The 13577-nt window shown below is 38.5% G+C and overlaps 1 protein-coding gene across 1 annotated transcript in view; it reads left to right on the top strand.

The window, feature by feature from the left end:
* Nucleotides 1-13577, top strand: part of LOC307180667 (uncharacterized protein) — a gene marked incomplete at its 5' end in the record, with an annotated part of 557930 nt that overhangs the window by 22032 nt on the left and 522321 nt on the right. Inside the window, one exon of the mRNA XM_079911035.1 lies at nucleotides 5235-5392. Coding sequence (XP_079767161.1) covers nucleotides 5235-5392 — 158 coding nt within the window. The remainder of the gene's footprint in view (nucleotides 1-5234; nucleotides 5393-13577) is intronic.

Below are 13577 nucleotides of genomic sequence, written 5' to 3'. Positions count from 1 at the left end.
TAGTATATTACATATAGTATGGTACAATATATACTAAGTAAAGTTTTTGGAGCCTGACATACCTGGGGTCAAGACTTTGGGCAAATGATTTCGCCTCTATGAGACTTAGTGTTCTTTTCTATAAAATGGGGCTACTACATCTTATTATCCCCCCCTCCGCACCTGCTGACCCTGAGAATTAAATGAGAAAATGCCTGTCTGTCAGTCTCTTAGATCAATGCCTGACAATTGGTATGCCAGGGATGGCTAGAAGGGTCTTTCTTGCATGTCAGTTTTGCAAAGAGGAATCAAAGTTGTTTGGGGTCCAATTAAAAATTATTGTAAGCAAAGGACACTTTAGGGAATTGTAACTGAGGGAATCAGGGAATCACCTTCAGAGTAGCTGTATGACTGCTATAGATTTAAAGACTCCCAAATGACTCATGGTTAGAGAGGGGAGCTACCTCTCCCTAGTCAAGTTTCCTGACATAATCAAGAGTTTCAGAGCAGTCAGAGTTACCCATCCACAAGACCAAAAGGGCAGGAAAAAATGGCCATAAAAATAGGCATTTCTTCCCCAGGGTAGGGAAGCCTAAACTGTAGTAGATGATTTGCTGGAGGCTCAGTGTGAACAAGCGTGAGAGTAAAAAATGACTCCAGTGATACACAGTCTTGAGGGGGCCTCTCTGTTGTGAGGTTTACCTCTAGGAGCTCCACCAGGTTCTCACAGTGAAGACTGGAGAAGAATCTCCTGCTTTGGTCAGGGAAGGGGAGAAGCAGCCATTCTGAAATATGCCCGGAGCATTCCGTTCTTAACAAGGCCTTCCCTCAAAAGAAATTATTTTACCTGAGTCTAACATACTTGAGTTTCATGAGAGCCTAACTGACCTGGGGGATGGGAAATATACTTCTCCATTCCTCTCCAGTCTTTTTTGGTTTCCCCTAAAGGATGTGGGACTGAGAAGCATTTGTAAAGGTCACAGCCTATGGGTAGGCTTATTAAAAGACTGAGACCTAACCATAGAAATATAGAATACTTGCCTCTCCCCATCAGTAAAAGTCTATTTGCCACAGGTCTTTTTACCCAATACATTATGTCCAGCTTTCACCAAAAAAAATTACAAGGCATACAAAAGGGAAATTAACAAAACACAGTTTGAAGGGACAGAGCAAGCATCAGAACCAGACTCATGGTGGCAATGCTAGAATTATTAGACCAGGAATTTAAAACTATGATTAATATGCTAAGAGCTGTAGTGGAAAAATAGACGACATGCAAGAATAGAGGGGTAATGTAATCAGGGAGATAGACATTCTAAGAAAGAATAAAGAAGAAATGCTAGAAATTAGAAACACTGTAACACAAATGGAGAATGCCTTTGATGGACTCCTTAGTAGACTAGATATGTCTTGAGGAAAGAATCAGTGAGCTTGAGAATATATCAATAGAAACTTCCAAAAGTGAAAAACAAAGATAAAAAAGAATACAAAAACACTAAATGGAATATCTAAGAACTGTGGGGCAACTACAAAAGGTGTGTCTTATGGATAATGGGAATGCCAGAAGCTGAAGAAAGAGAAAGGAACAGAAGAAATACTTGAAGCAATAATGACTGAGAATTTCCCTGAATTAATGTCAGACACACCAAACCACACATCCAAGAAGCTCAAAGAACACCAAAAGATTCTAAAAAAGAGTGGATATATATATGTGTGTGTTTGTGTGTGTGTGTATATATATATATATATATATATATGTATAACTGATTCAGTTTGCTGTACACTTTTAACACAACATTGTAAATCAACTATACTGCAATAAAAATTTAAGAAAAAGAACACCAAAGAGGATACATCCTTTAAAACAGACAGACAAACAAAAGCTACATTTAGCCATATCAAATTAAAACTGCACAAAATCAAAGATAAAGGAGAAATCTTGAAAGAAGCTAGAGAAAAAAACAGCTTACCTGTAGAGGAGCAAAGATAAGAATTACATTTGACTTTTCTTCAGAAACCATATAAACCAGAAGAGAGTGAAGTGAAATATTTATCATTGATCGAAAACCCCACTAGCCTAGACTCCTGTATCCATTGAAATTATCCTTCAAAAGTGAAGGAGAAAGACTTTCTTAGATAAACACAACTTGAGGGAATTTGCTGTTAATAGACCAAGAAATGTTGAAAGAAGTTCTTCAGAGAGAAGGAAAATTATACAGGTCAGAAACTTGTACCCACATAAAGATAGGAAGAGCATTAGAAAAAGGAATAAGTGAAGGTAAAATAACTTTTACTTGTATTATTCTTAATTGAGCTAACAGATAACAGTTTGTTTAAAATAATAATAGCAACAGTAGATTCCATGGTTATAGTTTATGGGTAAGTGAAGTGAATGACAGCAATGATACAAGAGATGGGAAGGATGAATTAGGAATACTTTGTTTAAGGTAATTGCTCTACTCATGAAGAAGTATAGAGTTATTTGAAAATGGGTTTGGATTGGGTTTGTGAACGTATATTGCAGAGTCTAGGGCAACCACTAAAAAAAGTTAAAAAAAGAAGTGTAATTGATAGGTTAAATGGCATCACATAAAATGTTCAACTAAAACCACAGAAAGCATAAATACAGAAGACAAAATAGAAACAAAATACAAGTGCAATAAATAGAAAATAGTAGCAAATATGGTAGATATTAATCTAATTATGTCAATAACCACTTAAACCTTAATTGTCTAAAGACACCAATTAAAAGACAGACTGTCAGAAGGGATCAAAAAACAAGAGCCAATTATATGTTGTCAACTAGAAACCCACTTTAAATATGGAAACACATATAGGTTAAAACGAAACTTCTGAAGAAACATATACCATGCTAACAGTAGTTAAAAGAAAGCTGGAGTAGCTATATTAATTTCAGACAAAGTTGACTTCAGAACAAGGGTAATTATCAGGGATAAAGAAGGGTATTATGTAATGATAATGGAGTCAGTTATCTAAGAAGACATAGCAGTCGTGAATAGATAAATCCATAGAAACAGAAAGCAGATGAGTGGTTGCCAGGGGCTGGGGTGGGGGTGGGGAGGGGAGTGACTGCTTAATGCCTTTGAGGTTTCCTTTTGGGGTGGTGAAATGTCTTGGAATTAGGTAGTAGTTGAACATTGTGAATGTATTTAATTATATTCAATTGTATACTTTAAAAAGGTTAGCATTTCATTGTATGGTATGGGAATTTTACCTCAATAATAAAAAGCATAAGGATGCAACAAAATTACGTATTTTCAAAATGCTATCTATTGAGTAATTATTACTAGACCAGTAATTGCTTGGCATGTGTTCTTTCTCAGCCCATCTCTTGTCCAAGGTACACAATAATTGACTGATTGTAGGATATTTCCTCCCCCAAGAACTGATTTTGCCCAGGATCCTTCTCAGTACATACTCTAGGAAGTCACTATCCAAAAAATAAATAAAAAATTCTGACTTTGGGCCAGGACGACCTTTCCCAATTCACCCTCAGTCCCACTTCCTCTGCTAGCTAATACATGACATTCCACAATCAAGGCTTCACTCTTTTTGGTCTTTAACCTTTGTTAAATATTCCGCTGGGGATGTGTGGCAGGTTGGGTTCCCAGGAATCAGACTCAAAGACAAAGATTTGTGTATAGGTGGTCTAATGGGAATGACCTGGAAGGGAGGAGAGAAGTGGGATTGGACAGAGTGCTAAGCTGACCTATGATGCACTTGCAATGGAGGCTGCAACTGAGCCCACAGAGCGCTCTGGAGCTGGGATGATACCTTGGAGGTACCCTAAAATGAGGCAAAGACCTTGTATCCTCCCATGAAACAGTCACTGGAGGCACTGGGTTGCCTCTAGGCAAGAATTGTGACTCACCTTGAACTTGTATAGGTAATTCACACAGATGGACTGTGCTGAGCTGGCAATTGGGGAAGTACATGTATTGGTTCTAAAAGGAAGATCTGGGTGGCAAGCTACCACAGAGATGCACCAATTTTAGTTGCCAGCTAAATTTGTACATCAGTATGAATGAATTTAACCTCATTATGGAAGCAGGGAAAGCAAGCGAGCACAACAAGGGCCCAGGAGTGGCATGGAGGGTTACGGTGAAATACTAAGGATGCCGAGGAGAATTTGAACATTGCTCTAACATGAGGTAGCAATGTTCTCCAAATTCATTTTCAACTCTTTTGTCCTAATAAAAACAATCTGTATAATACTGCTTTGGGATGGATCATGAGGGTGAACTTTGAGATTGTTATTTGTAGGAGAATCTGAATCTAATTTTATACTTGTGGGGCTTCACTTGCCTGTTAGTTTCAAAAGTTTGCCCCTCTGGAAAATGGTCTTCCCAAGAGTCAAGAAGGCCAATTGCCAGTTTTCGCAGCCAATCTGTAGCCAGCTCGTGTGCTGGTGAAAAGAGCTCCTCCCGGTAGGCAGGGTGTACTTAAAGGAGGATAATCAAGGAGTTGGAGAGTTTTTCACTGCAATCTACTTTAACTTCTTATTGCAGTTACTGTATAACAAACTCAGTGGTGAAAAACAACCATTTATTATATTCACAGTATCTGTGGTTTGGGTATACAGACAGGGCCCAGTGGGTATAGCTTGTCTCTGCTGTGTGATGTTTGGAGCCTTGCTTAGCTGGAAGGCTCAAACAGGTTGAGACTGGAACCACCTGAAAGCTTGCTCCCCCTCATGTCTGGCAATTGATGCTGCACGTAGGCTTAGACCTTTGCAGGACTTGTTGCCAGCACACCTACATGTGCTTTCTTCATGTAGCCCAAGATTATACGTAACATTGTGGCTGGGATCCAAAGGTGCGGGTCCTCAAAGAGAGAGCCAAGTAGAAGCTTCATGCATATTACACCTAGTGTCCAAAGTTCTGCCATCACTTCGGCCGTGAAATAGCTTGGGCAGTCACAGGCTCCTGCTCTGATGAAAGGGGAGGGAGTACAGACCCCACCTCTGTGGGAGGAATGTCATTCCCACTGTAAAATGTGGATGAGATAAATATATTGGTGTAGCCATCTTTGAAAAAGTCTGTCACTTTCCCTTTTTCCTATAGACTCATTCTTTCAGTTTCCACAGAGGAAGACATTTGGTCTAATATTCACTTCCAGAGAAATGTAATTTGAGATTGGAGCCCCTGGAATGATAGGGGGATAACACACTTATTTCTATAAACTAGAATCTTATTCTGGTGACTCTCATATATTTTTTCTTTTTTTTTTTATAGCTTCCCTGGAAATGCAAATCCTAGATTCTACTGAGAAAAATTATTTCACCTTCATATTTATTTTGACTTTCAAAATTGCTGATCTTAAGTGTGACCAAACAGAAAGCTGGGATATTCTTCTTAACGTTTTCTCAAAAGTTAGGAAGATCACCAGGAAGGTGAGTGTCTAAAATGCCTTCACCCCACTATTGCTTATGAACTCCAGATAGCCTGGATACAACACTTTTCTATTTGGACAGGGTATACATGTCTCTTGGGAGTGCCACACTGAAGACATTCATTAATAGTCAATAACATACATTCATTTTTGAGGTTCTGGAAAATTTAGCTTCTGAAGGTAAGAGTGTATGCACTGTTTAATTGGACAGTATAGACTATGAAAACCAAGGTGATGACATTTATACCTTCCTTGGCAGAAAAACTAGAGCTAACATCAGTATTCACTTGTAATTATCTTGTTTCAGGTACGTGTATCGTCAATCCTTCCTTCTCTCATAAGATTATATTCTCTTCTTTTTTTAAAAAAATTAGTCTTTAATTGTCCTATTTTCAATATGTTGAATCTTGAAAGTTACATTCTGTCCATTTAGAATTAAGTAGTGGTATCAATCTTGATGACTGCATAGTTTCCTTGATGCATTTCAGCTAATGTGTGGAATAATATCAATAACACTGGCACTTACTGGACATCTACATTCTAGGTATTATGCTAAGCAATTCACATTATTTCATTTAATCTTCACAACAATTCTGAGTTCTGCATTATTACTCTTTGCACTTTACAGATGAGAATGTTGAAGTTGACAAAAGGGAAGTAACCTGTCCTGGTGAAGCTGTTTCAACTCAGGTTGAATCCAGAGCTTTCACTTTTTACCATTATACTATAGAATGAATAAAAAAATAATTTGGTTTTGAACTTTTTTCATGACCAAAGAAATTCTGTTAGTTATGTGAGGAGCTATTCTGTGTGTGTGTGTGGGGGGAGGGGGGGGTGGTGGGGGAGGCGGAATGTCATTGCCATGTCATCTTTTTTCTTTTTAAAAAAATTTTTATTGGAGGATAGTTGATTTACAATGTTATGTTAGTTTCTGCTGTACAGCAAAGCGAATCAGTTACACATATATATATATATCCACTCTTTTTTAGATTCTTTTCCCATACAGGTCATTACAGAGTATTTTTTAATATAGTTTTAATTTTTTATTGAAGTGTAGTTGATTTACAATGTTGTATTAGTTTCTGGTGTACAGCAAAGTGATTCACTTATATATATATTTTTTCAGATTATTTTCCATTATACTTTATTACAAGATAGTGAATATAGTTCCCTGTGCTATACAGTCGGACCTTTTGTTTATTTTATATACAGTACTTTGTATCTTCTAATCCCAAACTCTTAATTTATCCCTTCCCCCGCCTTTCCCCGCTGGTAACCATAAGTTTGTTTTCTATGTCTGTGAATCTGTTTCCATTTTATAAATCATTACAGAGTATTGAGTAGAGTTCCCTGTGCTATACAGCAGGTTATTAGTTACCTATTTTATATATAGTAGTGTGTATATGTCAATCCCAATCTCCCAATTTATCCCTCCCCCCATCCCCTGGTAACCATAAGTTTGTTTTCTACATCCATGACTCTACTTCCATTCTGTAAATAAGTTCATTTGTACCCTTTTTTATAGACTCCACATATAAGCGATATCATATGATATTCGTCTTTCTGTGTCTGACTTACTTCACTCAGTATGACAATGTCTAAGTCCATCCATGTTGCTGCAAATGGCATTATTTTTTCTTTTTTATGGCTGAGTAATATTCCATTGTATATATATATACCACACCTTCTTTATCCGTTCCTCTGTTGGTGGACATTTAGGTGTTTCCATGTGCTGGCTATTGTAAATAGTGCTGCAATGAACATTGGGGTGCATGTATATTTTCAAATGATGGTTTTCTCTGGGTATATGGCCGGGAGTGGGATTGCTGGGTCATATGGTAGTTCTATTTGTAGTTTTTTAAGGAACCTCCATACTGTTCCCAATAGTGGTTGCACCAATTTACATTCCCACCAACAGTGTAGAAGGGTTCCCTTTTCTCCACACCCTCTCCAGCATTTATTGTTTGTAGATTTTTTGATGATGGCCATTCTGACCACTGTGAGATGATATCTTATTGTAGTCTTGAATTGCATTTCTCTAATGATTAATGATGTTGAGCATTCTTTCATGTGTTTGTTGGCAATCTGTATCTCTTCTTTGGAGAAATGTCTATTTAGGTCTTCTGCCCATTTTTGGATTGGGTTGTTTGTTTTTTTTTGAAATTGAGCTGCACGAGCTGCTTGAAAATTTTGGAGATTAATCTTTTGTCAGTTGCTTCATTTGCAAATATTTTCTCCCATTCTGAGGGTTGTCTTTTGTCTTGTTTATGGTTTCCTTTGCTGTGCAAAAGGTTTTAAGTTTCATTAGGTCCCATTTGTTTATTTTTGTTTTTATTTCCATTTCTCTAGGAGGTGGGTCAAAAAGCATCTTGCTGTGATTTATGTCATAGAGTGTTCTGCCCATGTTTTCCTCTAAGAGTTTGATAGTGTCTGGCCTTACATTTAGGTCTTTAATCCATTTTGAGTTTATTTTTGTGTATGGAGTTAGGGAGTGTTTTAATTTCATTTGTTTTCTTTTTTTGCGGTACGTGGGCCTCTCACTGTTGTGGCCTCTCCCGTTGTGGAGCACAGGCTCCGGACGCACAGGCTCAGCAGCCATGGCTCATGGGCCCAGCCGCTCTGCGACATGTGAGATCTTCCTGGACTGGAGCACGAACCCGTGTCCCCTGCATCGGCAGGCGGACTCCCAAGCACTGCGCCACCAGGGAAGCCCCTAATTTCATTCTTTTACATGTAGCTGTCCAGTTTTCCCAGCATCACTTATTGAAGAGGCTGTCTTTTCTCCACTGTGTATTCTTGCCTCCTTTATCAAAGATAAGGTAACCATATGTGTGTTTTCTATCTGGGCTTTCTATCCTGTTCCATTGATCTATATTTCTGTTTTTGTGCCAGTACCATTCTGACTTGATTACTGTAGCTTTGTAGTATAGTCTGAAGTCAGGGAGCCTGATTCCTCCAGCTCCATTTTTTGTACTCAAGATTGCTTTGGCTGTTTGGGGTCTTTTGTGTTTCCATACAAATTGTGACATTTTTTGTTCTAGTTCTGTAAAAAATGCCAGTGGTAGTTTGATAGGGATTGCATTGAATCTGTAGATTGCTTTGGGTAGTAGACTCATTTTCACAATGTTGATTCTTCCAATCCAAGAACGTGGTATATGTCTCCATCTATTTGTATCATCTTTAATTTCTTTCATCAGTGTCTTATAATTTTCTGCATACAGGTCTTTTGTCTCCTTAGATAGGTTTATTCCTAGATATTTTATTCTTTTTGTTGCAATGGTAAATGGGAGTGTTTTCTTAATTTCACTTTCAGATTTTTCATCATTAGTGTATAGGAATGCAAGAGATTTCTGTGCATTAATTTTGTATCCTACTAGTTTACCAAATTCATTGATTAGCTTTAGTAGTTTTCTGGTAGCATCTTTAGGATTCTCTGTGTATTGTATCATGTCATCTGCAAACAGTGACAGCTTTACTTCTTCTTTTCTGATTTGGATTCCTTTCATTTCTTTTTCTTCTCTGATTGCTGTGGCTAAGACTTCCAGAACTATGTTGAATAATAGTGGTGAGAGTGGGCAACCTTGTCTTGTTCCTGATCTTAGTGGAAATGATTTCAGTTTTTCACCATTGAGGACGATGTTGGCTGTGGGTTTGTCCTATATGGCCTTTATTATGTCGAGGTTAGTTCCCTCTATGCCTACTTTCTGGAGAGTTTTTGTCATAAATGGGTGTTGAATTTTGTCAAAAGCTTTCTCTGCATCTGTTGAGATGATCATATGGTTTTTCTCCTTCAGTTTGTTAATATGGTGTATCACGTTGATTGATTTGCATATATTGAAGAATCCTTGCATTCCTGGGATAAACCCCACTTGATCATGGTATATGATCCTTTAATGTGCTGTTGGATTCTGTTTGCTAGTATTTTGTTGAGGATTTTTGCATCTATGTTCATCAGTGATATTGGCCTGTAGTTTTCTTTCTTTGTGATATCTTTTTCTAATTTTGGTATCAGGGTGATGGTGGCCTCATAAAATGAGTTTGGAAGTGTTCCTCCGTCTGCTATATTTTGGAAGAGTTTGAGAAGGATAGGTGTTAGCTCTTCTCTAAATGTTTGATAGAATCCACCTGTGAAGCCCAGATTATTTTTTTAAATATTGTGCCACAGTTTTATACTGCCATCATTAGAGTATGGATGTATTGTGTTATCACTTTTGTTTTGTTTTTTTAAAGATTTTTGTTTGATGTGGACCATGTATTTTAAAGTCTTTGTTGAATTTATTACAATATTGCTTCTGTTTTATGTTTTGGTTTTTTGGCCGTGAGGTATGTGGGACCTTAGCTCCCCGGCCAGGGATCGAACCCGCACCCCCTGCATTGGAAGGCAAAGTCTTAACCACTAGACTGTCAGGGAAGTGCCCTGTTACCACTTTTGAATAAGATTATTATATTTTAAATATGGTTGGCAGTATACTGCTTTCATAAGACACTGCCAGGAACAGTTTTGAAGCTTTGTTTTGGATATTTTCAGAAGTTTGGGACTTTACCACTATTTTGGGGAACTCAATGAAAATGCTCCATCTTTCTTGAGGCAGGATGGTTCAGGTTGATGGAGAGGCCTAGGACTGAGGCTTCGAACTCTGAAAGCTTATACAAATAGGTAAAGTCAAATAAGGGTCTCCAGATCTTAGGTACCTAAAAATGGTTACAGGACTTAGGAGAAGCAGACTGGATGACTGTCTGAAGTGTTTTCCATTTTAAGGCAGATGTCTTGTATTCACTAGAGTCATTTAGGACATTTAAAGTATTTGCATAGCTGACAAAGTGAGAGCATGACTGACTGATGTAAAAACTTCCAGTCAGCTCAGTCAGAAATCATGTTTCCTTCAGTGTTGATTGAACTGACTTCATATTCCAATATCAGGTGGTCAGAGACAGCAATACATTTATAGATGTAAACAATAATTTTTAATGTTTACTGAGTACTCAGTATACGTCAAGCATGATTCTACGTACTTTGTATCCATTTAGCTTATTTAATTCTCACAATAAGCCTTATGAGTTGGGCACTATTATCATTCTCATTTTAGAGAAAATGAGGCACACTGAGCATAAGTAATCTGTTTAAGGTCACACAGCTAGTGGAGGATAAGGCCTTTGAATTCAGACAGTAGGAATCAGGAGCTTTTGTTCTTAGAAACCACTTTCTACCATTTAGATTAAGAATAGAGATAAGGCTGATGATGAGGAGGAGGAGGGTGAGGAGGATAAGAATTTTTATGATGAAAATTTTTATCATTAGCTGCTATTGTTGACTACTTATCTTTTCCAGACATAATACTTGAAGATTTACCTATATTTATTTTTTTCCTGTGTAATCCTTATATAAACTCTGTGAGATAGATAAATGTTTTCATTTTAGAGGTGTGAGATCTGAGTTAATTGACCTTTCCAGTTCACACAGGTAAGATGTGGGTGAGTTGGAATTCACTAAGAGTACATAGATAGAGGGCTGCTTACTCCAGAGCTCATGCTGCTGCCTTAAGTAGGATGACCCTCCCTCTCTGAAACACCACCTGAAGCTGAAGTTTTAAACATACGTGCTTCTTGTAAATTCTTGTAAAAATTATAATAATGATATTGATACTCAATCACACTCTGTTTGTACTGAGGCCAGAGATTTTTTTTTTTTTTTTTTTTGCGGTACGCGGGCCTCTCACTGTTGTGGCCTCTCCCGTTGCGGAGCACAGGCTCCGGAAGCGCAGGCTCAGCGGCCATGGCTCACGGGCCCAGCTGCTCTGCGGCATGTGGGATCTTCCCGGACCGGGGCACGAACCCATGTCCCCTGCCTCAGCAGGCGGACTCTCAACCACTGCGCCACCAGGGAAGCCCCCGAGGCCAGAGATGTGCATGTAGGAACCAGATTCACTAAATGGATTGTCTGTCACAGAGAAAATCTTAGATCTTGACGTTAAAACGTCAGGTTCTGTCTCTGAAGATTTAATGTAATGATGAAGACCGAAAGTGTGTACCAAGTGCCTTGGAATCGTCACTTATTCTATTTCTGTAATGCACTTAGAATCCTAGATTGCCAGAGCTGGGAAGATATTAGAGGTCATCCGGTTCAACTTTCTCATTTTATAGATTAAAAATCAAACAACGAAGCAAACCTATAATGACTTTAGAGCTTAAATGCTTCTTTTAAGATTCTTCTATGTTTCTTCTAAGATTCTTTTAAAATTCTTACTTAGAAAAATAAATTTACTCTACCTTGAGCCTGGTTACACAAAATATATATTCATTCATATGATTAAAATTAGATTCTGAGTGACTACTTCCAGTTCCACCAAGATGGAGTAGCCTTATTCCTCCTGGTCTTGCCTCTTACAACTAAAAATCCCTAACATAACACAACGACCAAGCATAGGAAGATTCTGAAAGGTGGAAAGGAGGCAGATTGCGTGGGGATCTGGGGACTGGAGGAACAGCATGGCGGTGAGCACTCTGGATTTCTTTATTGTCTCCTGCATATCTTGGAGAGGGTGGTACAGAGAACTCTAACCAAGAACAGACAATAGGCACAATAAAAAAAAAAAGCTCCATGAAGATCCTGTTTCCCATAGTGAAAGGACTGTAAAAACAGTGGCCTAACACAATGGAAAAATTTTACAGTACCCACCCTACTCTAGTCAAACACCAATGGAAAAACCTACCGCCTATGGTTTCAATGGAGCTGAGTAGGGAGCTGATATTCTCCTCAACTGCCCTCTCCGCTGAAGTGGGTGGTGCACTCCCATTCCTCTGCTGTGCGGTGTCATCTGGGACAAACAGGATGCTGATCTTTCATTTCTCTCACAGCAGACCTAAGTGGCCTTGCTTTGATTCTGCTGCAGAGTAGTGTCAGCAGTACTTATCAAGGAGCTAATTTTCCATACTCCACCCAGCGGAGGCAGTTGGAGCTCTGATTCTCCTACCAGCCCAGCATTAGTAGGCGTTAGCCAAGCTGAGCCTCCAGCCTCACCAGCATCAGAAAGACTTAATGAGGCAGTGTGAAGTGGAGCTAGATACCACTAGGCTTCAGTCCCACTGGTGTTGGTGGAGGTTCAGTGGGAAGATACCTGGCATCAGCAAGACTGAACAAGGTGAGGCAAGCCAGGGCTAGTCAACACTCCACTTTCCTGCCACTTCTGATGTCAGCTGAGCCCAGTTGGAAACTGAATCCCTGCACCCAACATTAATGGGGTTGAATGATGTGATGGGAGGTGAGACTGATTGGTATTCTGTTTCCCTCTCTCAACCTGCCATGGCATCGATGTGACCCAGTGAAAGCTGAGCTTCAGTTTCTACACTGAAGCCACCAAAACTATGTGACTCATCCTTTATCAAGGAGCTAAACTTACATCCCCACTAAAAAGCAATGAGATTGTGTAAATTTGTTCCCCACTTTCTTTTGAGAAGATGTCAGAGTTGCTGAAGGGGAAACTGAATTTACATTTAAAAAGCAATCAGAAGCAAGGAAATAATAAAAATAAGAACCAAAACCAATGAAATTGAAAGCAGGAAGCAATAGAGAAAATCAGTAAATTAAATAATGATTTTTAAAAAAAATCTGTAAAAGTGGTAAACCTCTAGCAAGACTGACAAAGTTAAAAAGAGACAATACGCACATCACCAATATCAGGAATGAAATAGAGAATATCACTACAGATCTTGTGGCCATTAGAAAATAATAAGGGAATATGATGAAAAGCTGAACACAGATAAATGCAGACTTAGAAGAAATGGACCACATCCTCAAAACCCAGAAATGATCAAAACTCGACCAACATGAAACAGATATCATGAGTAGTCCTATGACCACTAAAGAAAATGAATTTGTGATTAAAACCTCCAAAAAAAGAAATCTCCAGGCCCAGATGGTTTCACTGGAAAATTCTGCTGTAGCACTGGAAGTTCTTACCAGAGCAATAAAGAAAAAGAATGGAAGGAAGGAAGAAAGGAAGGAACTAAATAAAGGCATAAAGATGGAAATGGGGAAAAAAACCTGACCCTTTGTGCAGATGATATGATTGTCTACCTACAAAATTGCAAGTTATATACACAAAAACTTCTGGAACTAATGAATGAATTCAGAAAAGTCACAGGATACACACAAAATATCAACACACAAAAATTAGATATATTTCCGT

The sequence above is a fragment of the Stenella coeruleoalba genome, assembly GCF_951394435.1.
Source record: "Stenella coeruleoalba genome assembly, chromosome: X".
NCBI lineage: Eukaryota > Metazoa > Chordata > Mammalia > Artiodactyla > Delphinidae > Stenella > Stenella coeruleoalba.
Note: the sequence above shows the minus strand (reverse complement) of the source record. Positions and strands in the feature narration are given on the sequence as shown.